At 41.4% G+C, this 20,953-nt stretch overlaps 1 protein-coding gene across 1 annotated transcript in view; it reads left to right on the forward strand.

The window, feature by feature from the left end:
* The window catches only part of SPATA16 (spermatogenesis associated 16), a 130,394-nt gene that overhangs the window by 33,436 nt on the left and 76,005 nt on the right, over positions 1 to 20,953 (forward strand). Inside the window, exon 3 of the mRNA XM_005309661.4 lies at positions 1,296 to 1,385. Within this exon, the coding sequence (XP_005309718.2) occupies positions 1,296 to 1,385 (90 nt within the window). The remainder of the gene's footprint in view (positions 1 to 1,295; positions 1,386 to 20,953) is intronic.

Consider the following 20,953-nt stretch of genomic DNA (forward strand, 5'->3'; position numbering starts at 1 on the left):
AGATTCTGCTACAATTCTGTATTTATTATGAACCCATCAGAGTACATCCTGCTCTAAGTCTTGTAGAAAATGCGTTGCTAACTACCAGGAAATTATTGATTTTTTACATTGCTGTTGCTTAGCTCTGGTAGAGCCGATAACTTGAAAAAAAATCGATGTTGCTATTATCAAGTGTTGACTACAGTTTATAACAGCAATAATCTCCTTTAAAATCTCTTCCTGCAGCACCAGTTATCATTCAGTTTGTTAAAGTGTTAATGCCTTGGGCATTCTGATCATTAAATGTCAATAATATTTGAAGTCCTTTGGGATTGCTTTCTGGCTAAACTCAGAGTTTGCCTCAGAGTCTTTTGAACTTCCAAGTTCTCCAGCACCGGTTGAAAAAATGTAGTATCTGACGCAATATCTGTCTATCGTTGGTAACAGTGATCAACCTTTTAAAAAGATGGTCACTCACCACAGCTAAATTATAACTAATATTTCAAATTACTGAGGGGGGTTGGGTACTGTATCCTAGATAAATCCTTGTACCGTCCTTGTGACTGTAGTATCTGAGCCCTTTCTAGTAGTGAAATTGTAATGTCAGCAAAGAAGTAGGATCCAGATTCATTCTGAATCTCTGTCCCCTGCTTACACCAAAAGACATACTGCCTGTCTATTCTAATAGTATAGTGTATACTAGTTTTCCTTATACCTCCTAGTGATATAGACCCCGCTTCTGCAATTGGATCCATGTGTGAGGAAGTGAAGTCAGTGAGGCTGAGAAAGGTACAAGGATTCACCCACATAAATCCAACCTGAGTGGGACTAATCCTTTGTTACAATTTTGGAAACACTCTCACTGGCTTTTAGGATTTTTTAATTAGTTATGTGTGAATAATTCCTTTAAGATAATAATGTAAGATTATCATCAAACCCAGAAATATAGATGACAGATAACAAAGGAAGTTCTACAATAATATGTGGTATCTTTGCTGATGTTATATGCTAGCTAAATGCAGTATAACATGCGCTCACCGGGACTTTAATAGCTGTTTCTGTAACAATAGGCAAAGCTATAAATGAAATTGCATTTATGATACAAATTTAATAGACATTTTAATAATGCCTGTTCATCCATCTTAGCTGTCAAGGGAGAAAAAGTGATAATTCATTATTGGGTTTTGGGAGATAGATTCTGAAGTGTGTATAGAAAGTGTGTACAGCATGTGCCTTATTCAGAGTTTGATATTAACGATCTTTTAATAGTGTAACAATTTGAGGTTTAACTTGATCATCTCTTTTACATTTCAAAGGAGCATTATTTTGAACCCAGCCTATTTCCTGAACCATCTTCGTCAAGCTGCTGTATTTAGATGGTTGGAACGATATTCTGAAGCTGCAAGGTATGGCTGGCATTTGTGGATTTTCTACCTCTAATGTTTTCCCTACAGCTCCTTCGTTCCATCTCTCAGTACTACAGACAATTGGGGAAATAATTTCCTACAGCTCATCAGTACTAGGGACATCATCATGTGTCCATGCTTCATTCTAGTGGTCCATGACTTTGTCAGAACCCCTTGATAGATTCAAATTTATGTAATATATAGCGATTGCTCCTCCTTTCTATATTAAAGTGCTACTAGAGACCCTGATACTGCACCATGAAAGTCCATGGCAACTTTGGTTTCAGTGAGCATAGGATCAAACCTATAGGAGAGATCTGATCCTGCTGCCCTTATTCACATGAGTAGTCTCACTAAAGTCAATGGGACTGTTCACGTGAATAAGAACTGCTTGCAGGGGTAAGTTCTTGCAAGATTGAGCTTTACTTGTGTGTTTATACTGGAAAAATGTGTAGACGTTGTGCAGTAGTGGTGCAGCTGCACTGGCACTACCAAATGGTGGAAACTGAAGTGTTGGCAGGGAGCAAATATTGTTACCACCTGACAGGTTTATATGAAAGAAGTTACCTTCCAGGAGGTGAGTAAGGTTGCCTAGTGTAATGCAAGAAGTAACTATGGCTGGTCCACACTAACCCCCCATTTCGAACTAAGGTATGCAAATTCACGTAGCTGAATTCAAAGTACCTTAGTTTGAACTTACCGCGGGTCCAGACGCGGCAGGCAGGCTCCCCCGTCGATGCCGTGTACTCCTCTCACCGAGCTGGAGTACCGGTGTCGACGGCAAGCACTTCCGGGATCAATCTGGGATCGATTTATCACGTCTAGACAAGATGCGATAAATTGATCCCAGAAGATCGATTGCTTACCGCCGGACCCGGAGGTAAGTGTAGACCTACCCTTATATACCTATGTTACTGCTTCTACTCAGCACTTATATAGAACCTTTCATTTGAAGAGCATAAAGTGTTTTACAAACCATTAGTGAATGAAGACAGAACAGGCGTGAATTAGGTAAGAGATATAGAACAGTCACTTCACTCACTGCTGAAATCAATCACCTGTGGCATAGAACATGGTAGCTGTTTAACAATGAATGGCAACCCTTAGACAATAGTTTAGTATGGGAAGGGAAGAATACTTTATCCAACCAAAACTTCAGAAAGAATTTAGGGAGTCCGCTTGTAATTATCTCTAATGAACTTTGCCCAGGAGCTGTGATTAACACCCTGTAAAAGTTGTCACGGGATCTTGGACCACAAGTGATCTGAATCTTGGTTTTACATCTCTTTCTAAAGAAAGTACCTCCAACAACCCAATCTCCCTAGCATCTTGCTGGGGTATTAGGTCAGTATTGATTCAGAGAAAATTGCCACCTATTGAATCACCAACACTCAAGGTTCAGAGTAGCAGCCATGTTAGTCTGTATCCGCAAAAAGAAAAGGAGTCCTTGTGGCACCTTAGGGACTAACATCTTGCACAGTTTTAAAGGTTGTAGCAGGAGACAACATTATTCCATGACTGGCAAGGAAGCCTGACTAAAGCGTCTATTTTCAGATCCATTAATTCTCTGTTATCCAACAGGCAAGAGGGTTTTACTTGAAACCAGGTAGAAGAATGTATTTTTCACTTCCAGGAGTTGATCTTTCCTAGAAAGTAATGCATAGAAAATGAAAGTATCTGAGAGCATAATGTGATCCAAGAAGAAAATGAGGTGCTCAGATAACTAGTAACAAAAAAAAAGGTGGTTGGTGTTGCTGCAGATAAGTAATCATTCAACAGGAGTACTGCATCAGCAAGCAGGAAGGAACCGGGTCAGCTTTTTTTATGTCAGGAAGCCTTCATGGAACTAGTTGTTTTTAAATGAGATTATGATGTATTTTGCAAAGGAGGAGAAATTTCTGACAGATGGAGACCAAGTGGATCCAAATAAGTGACAGTAGCATTGTGAGTTTAGCTTAGTTTACCATAGTATTGTAATAACTGTGTGGAGTTTTTGTTCCAGCCTTGTGTTAAACTAAGCTAAGCAGAAGCATCTCTTTGGAGTCAGTGGCATCAGTCCGACCCTGTTAACAATGTAGAATGCAATCTGTCTGTTACAGATAGACTGCAGTATGCAGGTGTTCAGCTGCAGTTTCTAAAAGTCTAAATATGCTTTTGTTAGCATGAGCTGTCATTTATCTTTGCTTGCTCTATGTATGTGAATGAGGTTAGTGTGTTTCCTTGTGTTATTTTTTTTCCATCTTAGTTATTATTATACATATCCAGAACATTGTTATAGGCTGTGAACAATTGTTTATGGTTGAGATAGCATACATGTATACAGCAAATGGGCAGGAATAACTCAGCCCACCTGGTGCCCAAGATAGAGAACTATTGATCTCTTTGAGGATATAGCAGTCTAAATTCCCTGGAGCAAATTCTGTTCTCTGTTCCAAATTCAGAGATGATGTGTCAACTGATGTATGTTAGACCCCACTGTGTTCAGTTAGACTCCTTCATACTTACTTACACCTATTCTCTCCATATGTAAGAAGACTGAACTGGTATAAGTTACACACCGAATAGCCATAAGGTACAAGTTAAAGTAGGATGAGGGGTATTGTAATTTTTACTACCTTCTGGCTCCTCAGTGTAACTGACACCAACTCAGGCTGCCTCAGACATTGGTAGAATGGATGTAAGTATGTATTAGGCAACCTGGATGCCAGGGAGTCTAAATCAGTGTGAGCAGTTGAACATGTATCACTGCCTGCCTCATCTCTGAATTTGGCTCCAGGTGTCTAAATGGCTCCTGTATGGGACTCTAATAGGCTTGCCAATTTTGGTTTGATGCATTCCTGGAGGCATCATCACATGACGTAATCTTTACTTAAAGATTAATCTTTAATTCCTGGAGACACCAGGACAATCCAGGAGGGTTGGCAACCCAAGGGCTTGTCTATACTTACGCGCTGGTTCGGCGGCAGGCAATCGAACTTCTGGGTTCGATTTATCGCGTTTTGTCTGGACGCGATAAATCGAACTCAGAAGTGCTCCTCGTCGACTCCGGTAATCCTGCTCGCCGCGAGGAGTACGCGGAGTCGACGGGGGAGCCTGCCTGCCGCGTCTGGACCGCGGTAAGTTTGAACTAAGGTACGTCGACTTCAGCTACGTTATTCTCGTAGCTGAAGTTGCGTACCTTAGTTCGATTTGGGGGTTTAGTGTAGACCAAGCCCAAGACTCTAACAGGCTGCACTTCATGCAGTGTACAGTGTTGTGCAGTAATCCCAAAGGCACTGCTTGACGGATCAGAGCTTTGAAAAATGAGCAATTCTAGAAGGTGGTAGCCACTGCCTCTAAGACATACTAAATATTTCAGTAAAAATGTTTCTCCTCCAGAGGTATCTCTGAAATATGGAGAAATTGATTAGAGGGTGGGGAGAAACTTGAAGTCTGACAAGAAGCATGCTGGATTGCCTGTAAGTGAGAGAGCATCTAGGGAAGTTAATGAGGGCAGTGCAAGAAGAGTTGTCACTAAACACTGCCATTGAGGGATGGGGTAAGGCAGTAGTCATAGAGAATGCATTGCCTGCAGAAATAACTGGGCAAACCAGGGGGCATAGATATGAAAGCTATCATTCTTCCCTGCCTTGCTAATATATGTTACATGTGATCTAACCTCTTTAACTGCAGCAGGGTTGAGCCTGAGTAATACAAAGTGAAAATTTGCAATGCATAGAAACAGTCAGGCTCCATATTGGGTTTGAAACCTGAAGTTCAAAGTCCAGAAGCTTATTTTTGCTTCTTACAATAAAACCATTTCGCTGTCATCTTTTTGCTGCTCAGAATGCTGTACTGCCTGGTTTAATTGCATCATGTTCTGTGAGGCACTTACCGATAGTACTTTTTGAAACCAGCTAGAACACTAGCGACTTGGAACTAGCTGTATAAAAGCAAAAGAAAGTGGATCAAAGCACAGACTCATTCTCCTTATGCCAGAACACCTCATATTCACCCATGACTCCCTACAGGATAGTGCTAAGCGTGCTGAAGAAGGAAGAAGGTTTAGGATCTTAATAGCCTCAGTATCGATGACTCAGCTGTTTACTGCTTCTATTTAAAATGGCACTAGATAGTCCCATCTGCTCTATAGCAAACCAGACTTGGTAGTTCTGAAACTCAGCATTTTGTCGATTACAGGATCTCTCTCTCTTTCTCTGCATGAATCTAGTTCCTGGTCCCATTTTATCCAAACCCTCCAAATTTGTACTGTGGGGAAAGGGGTGGATAAATGGTTCTGATTTATCACTTAAAAGACATATGTTTGAACAGTTTAGTGTTCCTAAGAAGTTTAGTCATTCTGTTCTTAGGAACAGTATAACTTTAAATTTCATTATGGTGCTATCACATAAATATTGATCCTATATTCTTCTCCCAAAGCCATTAATTGACTTCCCTCTACACTTACCTGTTTCACGGGCTACTTCCTGTTAAAAAAAATAAATCCTACAAGCTGTTTTTTGCTTTTCAAGAAATTGAGGATGGTCTATTTATCTCTCTACTGATTTTCTTTCAGTTTACCAAAAACAAAGCAAAAACCATTTCAATAAAAATCTGTTGTCATGGAAACCAACTTTGTTCTGGTTACACTAATGAAAGTCCCGTTGGGGCCGCATGGTTTGCGCAATGTTAACAGATCTTGTAGCGAAGGTTATTTTTATACTAGTATCTCAGGCCCTGTGAATTTCTTGGGGTCAAGACAGAGAGAATGAACTTAAGGTAGTATCCTGTGCAGTGCTTCTTCAGTATGCCAGAAAATCATTGCAGCAGAGGAAGATGTAGCCAGTGAAAGAATCTTGATATCAGGTACCCAGATACATCCAGTAAAGCAAGAATCCTTATGTTGGGCTGGCTCAACACTGAAGTCTTTTGGGGTGCCATTTATTACTTCTGCTTTCAGGAATGAAGTGCTCAGAGATAAGAGAACTATTTTGCATTTGCTATTCATGGTGGCATAAACGTCAGTACCAACTCTACTGTAAACATCATGCATGTGTGATGGCTGCCTCTTGGATGACACACCGGGGATTGAATCTGGGACTTCCAGAACTATAACCACAAACTGTTACAGCTTGAGCTAAAAAGCCAAGGCTGTGTAACTAAGGGCTGTTTCAATTCCTGTCCTCTGTAGATTGGCACGGAGAAGGGACCTTAACCCACATTCACCAGTGGGTTACATAAGGATGGTGCACAAGGCATGCAAGTATCATTTAGAAGTTTTAATGTATAGACTAGGCACAGAACACACCTAGTGAAGGACACTCATGAATATGCTATGCATACATTATCTTTGCATTTCTGTCAGTGGAAGTGCTTGCCATATTTTGGACCAGCCACATCCCTTTTGACTGAAATCACATACTCTGCTGCCTTAATAATGTCTTGTTGTCTTAGGCTAGGTCCACACTACCCGCCCGATTCGGCGGGTAGAGATCGATCTTCTGGGATCGATTAATCGCATCTCATCTGGACGCGATAAATCGATCCCAGAAGCGCTCCCCCGTCAACTGCAGAACTCCTGCTCGCCGAAAGGAGGAAGCGCTGTTGACGGGGGAGCTTGCCTGCGCCGCGTGGACCCGCAGTAAGTAAACTTAGTTCGATCTAGGAAACGTCGACTTCAGCTACGCTATTCTAGTAGCTGAAGTTGCATTTCCTAGATCGATCCCCCGCCCCAGTGTGGACCAGCCCTCAGAAACTCATACCTAATAGCATGCTCTTGTGCACAGGTAGGATCTCATTTGAATGTCCATATTGCATGCCAACTTTGCCCTCCTTGGTACATCCTGGCATAGATAAAATAAAGGAAGAGTCAAACCCACCTTATCCCACGTTATTTTGCTCATTTTCCTTCCACCTTGTTTTTTACTGTAGTGCAGCCTGATGAAAGCATTTCTTGTTAGTTACAGTCACTGACTTCCTTCCCAGAGCCAGGGGGCAGGGAGACCTCTGCTGGCGAGAATGACAATTTGTGATGTCAGATTTTTCAGTATTGAAGGAAGAAAATGAATCTGGGGGTTTTCTGCAAGCAAGGAACGGAGAGTTTCCACTAGGTGTGTGCTATTTCCCCAGAGAAATATTACAAAGGAGCACTTCATAAATTGCAGCTAAGAAAGAAGCTTTGACATTTATCAGGATCAGTCAAAGCCCAACGGAAAGTCCATGCAGCTTATTATTTAATTTGACACCAGTATGTGTTGTCAATCTGTAGCCAAAAAAACCTAGCTGTTATTTCTATGCTCTACGCATTATTCTTTTATTACTCTCAAATGTGTGAGTGTCAAACAATAGTCCATTCAGCTGAAGCAGTGTCAAAAACAGTGGGCAGCTTTAGTTACTAATATTTTTCATTAAAAGTAAACAGCATTGTTGATAGTATGGGTTTTGTCTTTATAGAGGGGGCATTGGGTGTATCAGAAAAGGGAATACAACCAAACTGAGGAAGAATCAGTTCTGACTTACAGGGAGTATAGATACTATTATTCTAAAAGTTACATCAGCTACCTGTTTTTAAGCCATTCATCCCAATTACTCCGTCTTTTCTCAAACAGTTCAGCTGTTAACCTAAACAGGCAGCATGGCTTTCCATGCCTCTTGAGATTTGCATGACATGCATCTATGCAAACTACTATTTGTTTGATATTGTGTCACAGAGCATCTGAGATCTCGCTGTGCTTAATGACCTGTTTTCCTAAGTGCCTCCTGTCATTTCTTTCCTTAAAATTTTGTCCTTTCCAAGTACATCATCTCTGCTTTTTACTCCACATTTGCAAGGTCTTTGTTTCCTTACATAGTAGTTGCCATTTAAAAGGGGTAGCCTTTTTGTAACAAATTATATTAATCTCAATACAACATAGGAAAATATTACTACTGACTACCAAAAGACAGGTTCCTTTAAAAAGGCAACCACTGCACAATAAGAACTACTGACCTGGTGGTTAGTACTCTTTATTGCCCCGCTGGAGACTTATTTTTGTTTCCTAGTAATGGTCTCTCACTGCCTAAGCCACCTGGGACTCGGAGTACAACAGAACAGCATGCTCAGCCCTTGAGTGCTTTGTGTTGCTTCTCCATATGATAAAGGTTCACTGTTGGCAGGTTCCCTGGGAGTTCTATCCACTCCTCTGCAGCCAATAAGATGTTAGCAACGTCATGAGCCACAGGGCTCCTTTTGCTGCATTTGGTAGCTATTTCCATATCCGTGTACACGCAATCATCCAACCCTGATTGTGCTAATTTCACACCTCTCTCCTTTATTCAAAATTCCAAAACCAAATTTTGTTTATCTGAAACTCTGATTACACTGCTCTACAGCCAAAATGCTTCTGAAATAAATGTAGTCAAACTTTACTAATTCTGGGTCACTGAGAACGAAAATGATGCTTAAAATTGTTGATTGGCTCTAGTTTTCAAGATATGCTATTGGGTCAGTATATACAGAGTTAAGGGAAAGGGGTTGGGTCAGCTTTTGTGGCCTGCATCATGCAGGGGGTCAGACTAGATGATCATAATGGTCCCTTCTGACCTGAAAGTCTATGAGTCTATGAGTCTATACAACCCTTGACTTGGGAATGGCGGAGGATAAGTGAGTTATAAAGGGAAGGGATCTCAATTTAAACCAGAAATGGCTAAAACACATCTTTGACTGGATCTATGAATAAATCTATGACTGGGTTTGGACAGTACTTGCTTTTTAGGCAAAACAATGAATGATGCAATCTGAAGCTGGTATTGCGTCATACATGATATGAATTGCATCATGTTATTCCTAGAAGTCATGGATGATGCAATCATAACGAAGCTTACATCACTCTGCTGAACAAATTGCCCTATATCAGCTCTAGAAATCATACAGTGTCGTGCTCTCTTATTTGTCAGAGTTTGATTTTGCAAAGGGACACATTTCTGTTTAGCCAAAGTGAGCAGAGATGTCTTGTACTTGTGTGAACCGTGCAGATAACTTCTGCTATGTTTGTGGTGAAGTGACTTTTGCATCACAAAAGCGCAGTATAACCACTATGGTTAAGAAAGCCTATCACCTTTATTTTGGCTGCAAAATTGGAGATCAGGACAAGAGGTGGTCCCCACACATATGCTGCAACACTTGTGCAACAAATCTTCGCCAGTGGTTGAACAGGGAAAGGAAATCTATGCCTTTTGCAGTGCCAGTGATTTGGAGAGAGCCAACAGATCATACCAGCAATTGTTACTTCTGCATGGTGCCTCCAGTTGGGAAAGGTGTGTCAAAGAAGAAAAAGTGGATTGTGCATTATCCAAACATTCCATCAGCTATACGCCCAGTACCCCTCAGAGAAGGACTGCCGGTTCCTGATTCACCAGAATCATTCTCACTTGAGTCAGACGAGGAAGAGGAAGAGGATGAAACTTCTGGTCCTGAGCCATCAATGTCACAGGACCCACATTTTCTCCCATCCTCCTCCTCTGAACCACACCTCATAACACAAGGTGAACTGAATGACCTTGTCAGGGATTTGGAACTACCCAAGAGTAAGGCAGAGCTGTTGGGCTCCAGACTACAGCAGTGGAATCTCCTGGCAGGTGATGTTAGGGTTTCCATGTTCCGTGACCGTCAAAAGGATCTTGTCCCATTCTTCTTCATGGAAGGTGATCTTGTAGCCTGCAACAACATCGATGGTGTGATGGCAGCCCTCAACATCGTTCACGATCCAGATGAGTGGAGACTGTTCATTGATTCATCAAAGACGAGTCTTAAAGCTGTTTTACTGCATAATGGCAGTGTTTTGCCATCAATTCCAGTTGGTCATGCAGTCCATATGAAGGAAACCTATGACAACATGAAACAACTTTTGAGGTGCATAAACTATGACCAACGTCAGTGGCAGCTTTGTGGCGATTTGAAGGTTGTTGCTCTCTTGCTTGGTCTGCAGACTGGATACACAAAGTACTGCTGTTTTCTCTGCGAATGGGATAGTCGTGCAAGAGATTCCCACTACATCAAGAAAGATTGGCCACTCCGACAGTCATTGGAGCCTGGGAGGAAAAGTGTTCAGCATCCACTACTTGTTGAATCAAGGAAGATTTTGTTACCACCCTTACACATCAAGCTGGGTCTGATGAAGAACTTTGTCAAGGCCATTGACAAAACACAAGCAGCTTTCAAGTACCTCCGTGGAAAATTTCCAAGGTTAAGTGAAGCTAAGATAAAGGAAGGTGTCTTTGTTGGTCCTCAGATTCGTGAACTTCTTCGAGATGATGCATTTGACCATGCACTGCGTGGCAAGGAAAAGACGGCATGGAAAGCCTTCCAGTTAGTGGCAATAAATTTTCTCAGAAACAACAAGGCAGACAACTACAGGTTGGTGGTGGAAAACCTCCTCAAGGCATACAAAAGCCTTGGTTGCAACATGTCACAAAAGATACATTTTTTGCACTCTCATCTAGATTTTTTTCCACCGAACTGCGCAGCAGTGAGCGACGAGCACGGCGAGCGATTTCACCAGGACATTGCAACAATGGAGAAATGCTATCAGGGCAAATGGAGCCCATCAATGCTTGCAGACTATTGCTGGACATGACAAGAGATGCTCCATTTAATGAATACAAGAGACAAGCCAAGAAGCGCCGAGTAGACATTGAATAGGACTAAACTATGTACATAATAGTTTTTTGCCTTTTGTTTCATAATAAATTTTATTTATATAACCTTTTTGCTGATTTTTAAAGTGTTACATAAACAGGACAGGTGAAATATTATCATGTAAAGCAACCATAAACACATGAAAAGACCTAGGTTTACAATTTATGATTAAAACTCTACTATCTACACAATATACATAGACATAAAATGTAAAAACTTAAATATCTTAGAAACAGTAGCCAATCAGTTGTTTTAATTGTCATATTTGAATTCAGCACATCAAAATACATAATAAATAGCACATTTTATCTCTGAAGCAGACGACTTCTCAAAAATTGTAGACCAGTGTTATCTGGTGGTTTCAGATATCTCCAGAGACCTTAAAATAATCAGAGTTTCCCTTTATTCATGACCTGGGGCAGATGTTTAAAGTTGAACTATTATTTCTTTGTTCACTCTCTGAGTTAGGTAAAAAAGGAACTGCCTCCAACCGTATTCCAATTTTTTTAACCTCCAGAAAATGTAAGCTGTACCATATCAGAAGAGGATAGTGGTTCGCCTAGTCTGATACCTTGCCTCTGAGGGGCAGATTCAGGATATTGGAAAGGAAGGTTATGAAATTAGAGTAACATTAACACCACAAACACATGGGTTTGTGCATTAGAGAGCTTGTAGAGCTATTAAAATTGCAAAAGAAGTATAACTATATTTACCATTTGAAGATTGAGAGCCAGCTAACCAACAGTACAATGGGGCCCTGATTTGGCCCTTTAGACACTATTATAGAATCATTAAAACCATAGAAATATAGGACTGGAAGGGACCTTGATAGGTCATTTAGTCCAGTCCCCTGCACTGAGGCAGGACTCAGTATTGTCTAGACCGGGGGTAGGCAACCTATGGCACATGTACCAAAGGCGGCATGCGAGCTGATTTTCAGTGGCACTCACACTGCCCACGTCCTGGCCACCGGTCCGGGGGGCTCTGCATTTTAATTTAATTTTAAATGAAGCTTCTTAAACATTTTTAAAACTTTATTTACTTTACATACAACAATAGTTTAGTTATATATTATAGACTTATAGAAAGAGACGTTCTAAAAACGTTCAAATGTATTACTGGCACGCAAAACCTTAAATTAGAGTGAATAAATGACGACTCGGCACTCCACTTCTGAAAGATTGCCCACCCCTGATCTAGACCATCCGTGACAAGTGTTTGTCTAACCTGTTCTTAAAAATCTCCAATGATGGAGATTCCACAACCTCCCTAGGTAATTTGTTCCAGTGTTTAACTACCCTTACAATTAAGAAGTTTTTCCTAATGTCTAACTTAAATCTCTCTTGCCTCAATTTAAGTCCATTACTTCTTGTCCTGTCCTCAGTGGTTACGGAGAACAATTTATCACCCTTCTCTTTATAACAACTTTTTACATTCTTAAAGACTATTCTCATGTTTCCCCTCAATCTTCTCTTCTCCCCACTAAACACATTTTTTTCAATCTTTCGTTGTAGGTCATGTTTTGTAGACCTTAAAAAAAATTTTGTTGCTCTCCTCTGTACTTTGTTCAATTGGTCCACATCTTTCCCAAAGTGTGGTGCCTAGACCTGCACACAACAATATTCCAGTTGAGACCTTATCAGTGTTGAGGAGAGTGGAAGAATTACTTCTTGTGTCTCGCTTATAACACTCTTGCTAATACACCCCAGAATGATGTTTACCTTTTTGACTCATATTTAGTTTGTGATCCACTATAACCCCCAGATCTTTTTCTGCAGCAATAATTTCCCATTTTGTATTTGTGCAATTAATCATTCCTTCTTAAGTGGAGTACTTTGCATTTGTCCTTGTTGAATTTCATCCTATTTATTTCAGACAGTTTGTCAAGATGATTTTGAATTTTAATCCTATTCTCCAAAGCTCTTGAAACCCCTCCTAGCTTGGTATCATCCACAAACTTTATAAGATATTGAATCGAACCAGATCTAGGACACATACTTGCCGGGCCTCACTCGATATAGTATTCCAGCTTGATTGTGAATCATTTATAACTACTCTTTGAATATGCTTTACCAACCAGTTGGGCACCCACCTTATAGTAGGTTCCTCAAAGCTATATTTCCCTAGTTTGTTTATGAGAAGGTCATGTGAGACAGTATCAAAAGCCTTACTAATGTCAAGATATATCAAATCTTCTGCTTCCTCCCTATCCACAAGGTTTGCTACCCTGTCAAAGAAGGATAGTAGGTTGGTTTGACATGATTTGTTCTTGACTGTTACGTATTACCTATGTTAATCATCCAATCACTGGTAACTTTTCTGATGAAAATTGAAACAAAAAAGGCATTGCTGCATTTTCTGTTATTGTCTTTCCCTCCTCGATGAGTAGTGGACTTACCCTATCCTGGGTCTTCCTCTTGCTTCTCATGGACTTGTAAAATGTTTTCTTGTCACCTTTAATGTCCGTAACTAGTTTAATCTTGCTTTTTGCCTTGGTCTTTCTAATTTGGTCCCTATGTGCTTGTGTTATTTTTTGTATGTATTCATCCTTTGTAATTTGACCTAGTTGTCGTTTTTTGTATGACTCTTTTTTTGAGTTTCAGGTTGTCAAAGATCTTCTGGTTAAGGCCAGGTTGTCTCTTACCATACTTCTTATCTTTCATATGTATTGCGATAGTTTGCTCTTGTGCCCTTATTAATGTTTTTTTTTAAACTGCAAACTTTCCTGAACTCTTGTTTTCCCTTAGACTTGCTTCCCATGGGATCTTGCCTACCAGTTCTCTGAGTTTGTTAAAGTCTGCCTTCTTGAAGTCCATTGTCTTTATTCTGCTGTTTTCCCTCCTACCATTCCTTAGAAGTATGAACTTTATAATTTCATGATCTCTTTCACCCAAGCTGCCTTACACTCTCAAATTTTCAACCAGTTCCTCCCTGTTTGTCAGAAACAAATCTAGCACCGCATCTCCCCTAGTTGCTTTCTCCACCTTCTGTAATAAAATGTTGTCTATGATGCATTCTAAGAACTTTTGTTGGCTAATCTGTGCCCTGCTGTGTTATTTTCCCAATGGATGTCTGGGCAGTTGAAATACCCCATCACCACCAAGTCCTATGATTTGGATGGTTTTGTTAATTGTTCAAAAAAATTATCATCCACCTCTTCTTCTTGGTTAGATGGTCTATCAGAGACACCTACCATGATATTACTCTTGGTTTTTTACCCCTTTTATCCATATCCAGAGACTTTCAACTGGTCTGCCTCCCACTTCTATCTCAACCTCAGTGCAAGTGTATACATCTTTGATATACAAAGCAACACCTCCTACCGTTTTTCCCTGCCTGTCCTTCCTTAGCAAGCTGTACCTTCTATGCCAATAATCCAGTCGTGTGAATTATCCCACCAAGTTTTTTTTATGCCAATTATGTTGTAATTGTTTTTATGCACTAGTATTTCTAGTTCTTCCTGCTAATTCCTCATACTTCTTGCATCAGTATAGAGACATCTAAGATGTTCATTAGATTGCCCCTCTATATTCCCTCTTGTCTCTCCTTTGTCCCTGATGTGATTGCCCATGTTCCCCACAGATTCTGACCTGTCATCTAGCTCTCCATGTTTTGGATTTACCTTTGAGTTTTATCTCTTGCCTCTGTTGAACCTCATTTAAAGCCCACCTCACTGGGTTAGTCCATCTGTATCTGAAGATACTCTGCACCTTCCTTGATAGGTGGACCCCATCTCTGCTCAGCAGTTCTTCTTCTTGGAGCAGCATCCCATGGTGGAGGAAGCTAAAGCCCTTCTGGTGACATCATCCGCATAGCCATGCATTCACCTCCAAGATGTGTCTGTCTCTGCTTGGGCCAACCCTTGACCAGAAGGATCATGAGAACACAACCTGAGCCCCCAACTCCTTCCTCTTCACTCCCAGGGCACTGTAATCACTTCTGATCTGCTTGCAGTATCATTAGTCCCCACATGGGTGAGCAGCACAGAGAGTCAGATGATCCTCAGCAATCTTTCTGTAATCTATCATATATGGGCCCCTAGCAGGCAACACACCTCCTGGGATGCCACGTCAGTCCAGCAGATGGATGCCTCCTTCTCCCTTAGAAGGGAGTTGCCAACTACCAGCCCCATAGTTTCCTCTTGGGAGTGGTGGGTGCAATCCTTCCAGCCTTGGGGGTCAGGAGCAGTGAAAGCTTCCTAAAAGTGGGGGGCCACTTCCCCTGAGGCCACTTCCTGCTCCCCCCATGCCACTCCTTCCCCCTGAACTTCTGCTCTCGCACCACCCCTTCTCCCTGAGCCCCCACCCTCACCCCACCCCTTTTCCCTGAGGCCCTGCCCCCCTACTGCCCCTTTCCCCAAGTCCCCCACCCCTAACTCTCTCTTCTATGCCCCCTCCTCCCTGTTACTTGCCCTTACAGCCAGGAAAAAGTGGTGAAGCCATGACCCCCTGGCTCCCCCTGTTCCAGCACAACTGTTGGGGGTACATGGCTTCTCCTTCTCCACCTTTGGGGGAGATTCTTCATCCTATTTCTCATGCTATTGTACTAGTAATAATAGATGTTCAGGGCCAGTGGAGATCATAATTACCACTTCCAGTTCTCATCACAGACCCCTCATGCTGTTCTGCCTGGTCTGGCCATATGCTTTCTGTTGGAATCAGCAGTACTCATGCGTCTAAAACTTTCTTTGATTCTTTTAATATGTATCCTTTAAGATTAAGACAGACTTCAGGGTCTGTTGTGGTGTCTTCAGTTCTATATAAATATCTTATTGTTTTACACCACCAAGTGGCCAGATTGAGCAGATATAGCAAGAATTTTTGAATCTAGCCTTACTACCTTAACACATGCTGGGTTTGGGTTTGTTGCGGTAGCCCTTACAGGGCACAGGTGCTTTCTAGTGACTGCTAGCGACTGCTTTCCAAACTTCATTTGGATATAACAAAAGACCTCTCATTTTGGAAGAGATCTTTAAATGTCAAGCTAATTCTTGAACAATTGCCTCTGCAACCTTCCGCTCTTGGATGCATTTGCCGTTACCACCGTAGTCATCCTGAAAGCAGTGACCATTGGGGCGGTGTGCATGCCCCCTTGTGGCAGTGCTCAGAGTGCAAGTACATGAGAAGCTGCAACCTCAATAGCTCTCATGTCCTTTACTGTTCATGTGAGGGGCTTCAGAGGCAGCAACTCCTCTCCCTATTCTTTGTCCGGCTTTAGGTGAGTTGTCAGGGGTTTGTGGAGTTGGTTGTAGGTTTTGGTAAGTTCAGTCCAAGCTTGACACCAGTACAGGCTTCAGACTGGATGGCAAAGGGTAGCACTACGTCAGAGCAGATCGCGGCAAGGACAGGAAAAAGCTATGTGCCCCCATGCCACTCCACTCTGCCTCCTATTTGTTCCTTTCTTCATGGGTAAGTAGCTGAAGGAAGAAGTTGCTACGCATTTCTCATTAGGGTCAACAACAGAAATTCTCAAGAGAGAGTGAGGGAAAAGACTAATTTCTAATGGGTAAAGAAGGGTAGTCTTTGTGGTGCATTGCTAAAAATAGAGGGTAAGAATGGAAACTGCCCAGCAACATTTTAGTGGTCATTGCTGGACTTGCTATTAAACTTAGTACCTTCCATCTGAGTTCTCAAACATTTTGGCTATTAATGAATTAAGCCCCCAATACCCCTATAATGCAAGAAGTGTTATTTAATTTACAGATGAAGACGCAAAAACAGAGATTAAGGCCAACGTTTTCAAATGCAGCCACTAACTTTGGGTTTGTCAGGTTTGGGAATGATATTTCAGAGGTGCTGAGCCCCGGGTACTGCCTCTGACTTCAGCGGGAGTTGTTGATGTGCAGTTCCTCTGAAATTCAGGCCGTATTTTAGGTGTCTCAAGCGGGACACCACGCTTTTGAAATTTGGGTCTGACTTAGTCAGTGTCATCCAAGGAAACGATGACAGAGCTGGGAATGGAACCCAGGTGCTAATTCCCAGTCCCATTGCTTTAACCAGAAGTCCTAAAAAAAGAAACTGTGAAGAGAAGAGGTCGCTTTCCCTGCAAGACTATTCATTGGAAAAGCCTGATTATTTGAACTGACTCTAATAAACTGCCGGCAACTGCTTGTTCTCTTTCAGTCCAGATTATCCATGTGCATTTTCTGCCACCTGAGCAATATGAGTAATTAGGAGTGTATTGATAGCCTTAGAAATTACACGTTTGTACAGGTCTGTATTTTATACTGTGATGCCATGTCACTGGAGGTGTCAGAAACAGGGAGATGATGCCATGAACTGGAGTCATATTACATAGCAGTGTCTTGAAAATGCTGTTTATCTGACCATAGGTATAAAGCTATAATTTGTCCTGCCCCTGCATAGCTGCTTTAGGGGAGGAAGTGTACAAATAGGAGCTTTCTCCCCTTCTTGTGTCTCTCTGCCTTCCTCCTCCCCCATCCCCATGTAGGGACAGAGGACAAGTACATTCCTTGCGCTCAGGGGAGTGCAGGGACAGGTTAGGCACCTAATTCCCATTGAAATCCAGGGGAGTTAGGCACTTAACTCACTTAGACACTTTTGAAAATCTATCAGCATCTTTAGGCTCCTAAATGTACTTGTACTTGAAAATGTAGCGCTTGGAAGCCTAAGTCCCACTGGCTTTAAATAACAGCTAGGCTTCTAAGAACCAAGGGCTTTTTTGAAAATGGGACTTAGGCACTTTTGAAAATGTTACTTCAGATCCTCTGCTGGTGACCCATATTCACTTCCTTCTCTCTTATCGGCTCCTTCATTAGAGCTATAACTTTATTTCTGCAGATGACTCATTATTCCATATCCTTTGCTCTGATTTCTGTCTTCATTGCTTTATGTTTGAAAGGATTTCAGCAAAGGGGATAATGCTGTCTTCAAATCTAAGGCAATTTGGGTCCTGGGAAGCTTTCTGTCAATCTGGTGGCCTTCTTCTTCCTTTTATAATAAACAAATAAATTGCTGATAATACTTTACAGAGTTATGAAGGGCTTTCCTTCTGAAAATCTCAGAGAGCATTGCAAACATTAATGAATTAATATAACACCTTTGGGAAGAAGGTATCCTCATTTTGGAAACAGAGATACTAAAACAATGAGGAGTCCGGTGGCACCTTAAAGACTAACAGATTTATTTGGGCATAAGCTTTCGTGGGTAAAAAAACCCACTTCTTCAGATGCATAGAGTGAAAATTTCTATGCATCTAAAGAAGAGGGTTTTTTACCCACAAAAGCTTATGCCCAAATAAATCTGTTAGTCTTTAAGGTGCCACTGGACTCCTCGTTATTTTTATGGATACAGACTAACATGGCTACCCCGATACTTGACAGGGAGATTAAAGTGATTTTCACAAGGTCATAAAGGAATTTCTTGATGTCCTGGGGAACAGAACCCGGATTTCCTAATTGTGAGGCTTTTGGTTTAACCACGAGATTGTCCTACCTCTCATTTATGATTTCTGAAGACCCTCCAGGGAACAGTTAAAGCATTTAGATGAAATAGTGGCTCTTACGAGTAATCCCATGTGTCAGCTTGATCTTCTAATTTTCCATAGTCAGTTCTTGTAGAATGTGTGTCTACTATCACCTCTTCTTCTAGTGCTTCCAATATTCCATCCTTTTCTACCTTTGCAAAATCTACAATGTGCATTAGGCCATTAAAAAAATAACCCAAGTTATTAACATTTAGAAATTAGCTACAGTACAAGCAGAGTATCTTTTATAAATGTATATTGAATGGGATGGACCAAATAGCAGGTTGATATAATACTAAATATGGATTAATACCAGAGACTGTAAAGACTCTAAGGGAGCCATCCATTGTGAGTTAGTCAATTTTACACTTAAAATTAGAGAGAGAATAAAATTTACACAACTCTACATTATACTGAAAGATTGTATTTTTATTAAGGGTTTATGATGAGAATACATATCACAAGAGTGAAGCTCAATGGCTTTATAAATGTCACCTGAACTCCCATGATAAACAGAGTGCTATAATACGCACACCAGATTAAGGGGTATCATTTATTTCCCATTTCCATCTGTGTTTTGGGAAGAGCAGAAAGTACAGGTCCCTTGAAACAGAGGTCCCTTGTGTATAGTAATTGACATTCATTTAAAACAGAGTGAGACACCATCTTCTGTATTGCTATTGTGATTTGTATTATAGTAACACCAGAACTGAGATTGGGCTGCTGTAAAAACACAGAGTAAGAGAAAGTCCCTTCTACAAAGAGCTTACATGCTAGAGTTAGGATAGGTAACAGGTAGGAGAAAGGAAGGATTATTATCCCCATTTTGCTGATGGGGAACTGAGGCAGAGAGAGACTAAGGGCCAGACTTGTAAAGGTATTTTGGTGCTGAAAGGTGTAGATACGTCCTAGTGGGATTTACGGAAGTGCCTAAGAAGGGGCAGAAATTTAGCAAGAACTGGAGCAGATGCTGTAAACTAAACATGGAGGCATGAAATTTGTACATGGTTAGAATCCTGTTCATAGAAATGAGAACAAAATAATGGGGAAGAATAATAGGGAAATGGTATCATCTGAAGTACAATGGTGCCTCGAGGCCCTACCATTGGGCTAAGCACTGTACAAAGATGTAGTAAGAAATGGCCCTTGCTGTCTTACAAACTAAATAGGCAAGATAGTCAAGTATTATTGTTCCTACTTTACAGACAGGAAGCTGGGTCACAGAGACATGAGGTGGCTTTAATGTTTGTACTGAATCCACATCTGAGTCCCAGTCCAGTGCTTGAACTACAAAACTACCCCTGAAAACTGTTTGAAGCTGAGGAGGAACAGGCCGTCCATATCATAGAAATGACAGGTGGATTTGGGGCTACATTTTCAACAGAATGGAGTCACCTGGATGATCGGCTCAGCGAGTGTTGCCTGGAGTGAGAATGGGGAAACAAACTGCTGGCATATGCCAGCCGACCCACCTGGTCATATTTGGCCCACGGCAGAGTGGCTTGGCATCCCCACAGTGACACATTCATACTGCAGTGGACAGAATGAGGCCGTGATGAGCATGACATTTTGGACTAAGGATTTGCAAAATTGAATCTTTAAAATTGCAGCAGTTGTTGAGTAATAGGTCCAGATGCAATCCCAACCAGCAAATGTCCGCTTATTTCTGCATTCTCCTAACATAAAGCCAGCTGAATGGACTATAGATCCTACCCATGCACCTTCCCATCTCAGCAAAGCTTAGAAAATGGACATATGTCAAACCTGGATAGATAACATTTCTTGGTCTTGGAAAGAATCCATAGCTGCAGATAGCGGGCGCAGTTATTAAATAAATCTCTCCTCATCACACATGCGCCTGGTGAGCTGGAACTAGAACAAAGACTTTCAGCTTTTCTGGCCTTCTTCAGGCCTCGCCACTCGACTTGAAGAAGAACTGCTTTAGTTCATAATAAAAGTCTCTTGTCTTTCTTTTGAGCTAGACACTAGAGGGCAGCATCACTCACATACACACACAGTACATTGTAATACTAACTATTGCATTTACCAGAGCAGGGGGAAATATTACAGACCACCCTGCATATAAATTATGAACAACAATACAGAATCGTTCTACAAATGTAGGCAAAAACCTTCCAGACCTCTTGCATGGTTCTTATGTAGCTTCTCCCTTCCTCCTCAGTTACATGCTGGGAGTGAAATCCTGGCCCCGTTAAAGTTAATGAGAGTTTTGCCATTAACTTCACGGTGGCTGTGATTTCACCCTTTGTGTCTACTGTATCAGGGTACAAGAATACTAACTGTGCTCAGTTAGATGCTGTTCTTTTCAACAGGATGGAGTCACATGCACGATAGGCTCACGTGTGTTGCCTGGAGTGATGATGGGGAAACAAACTGCTGGCATATGCCAACCAACCCATCTGGTCAT

The sequence above is a fragment of the Chrysemys picta genome, chromosome 9 (assembly GCF_011386835.1).
Source record: "Chrysemys picta bellii isolate R12L10 chromosome 9, ASM1138683v2, whole genome shotgun sequence".
Lineage (NCBI taxonomy): Eukaryota > Metazoa > Chordata > Testudines > Emydidae > Chrysemys > Chrysemys picta.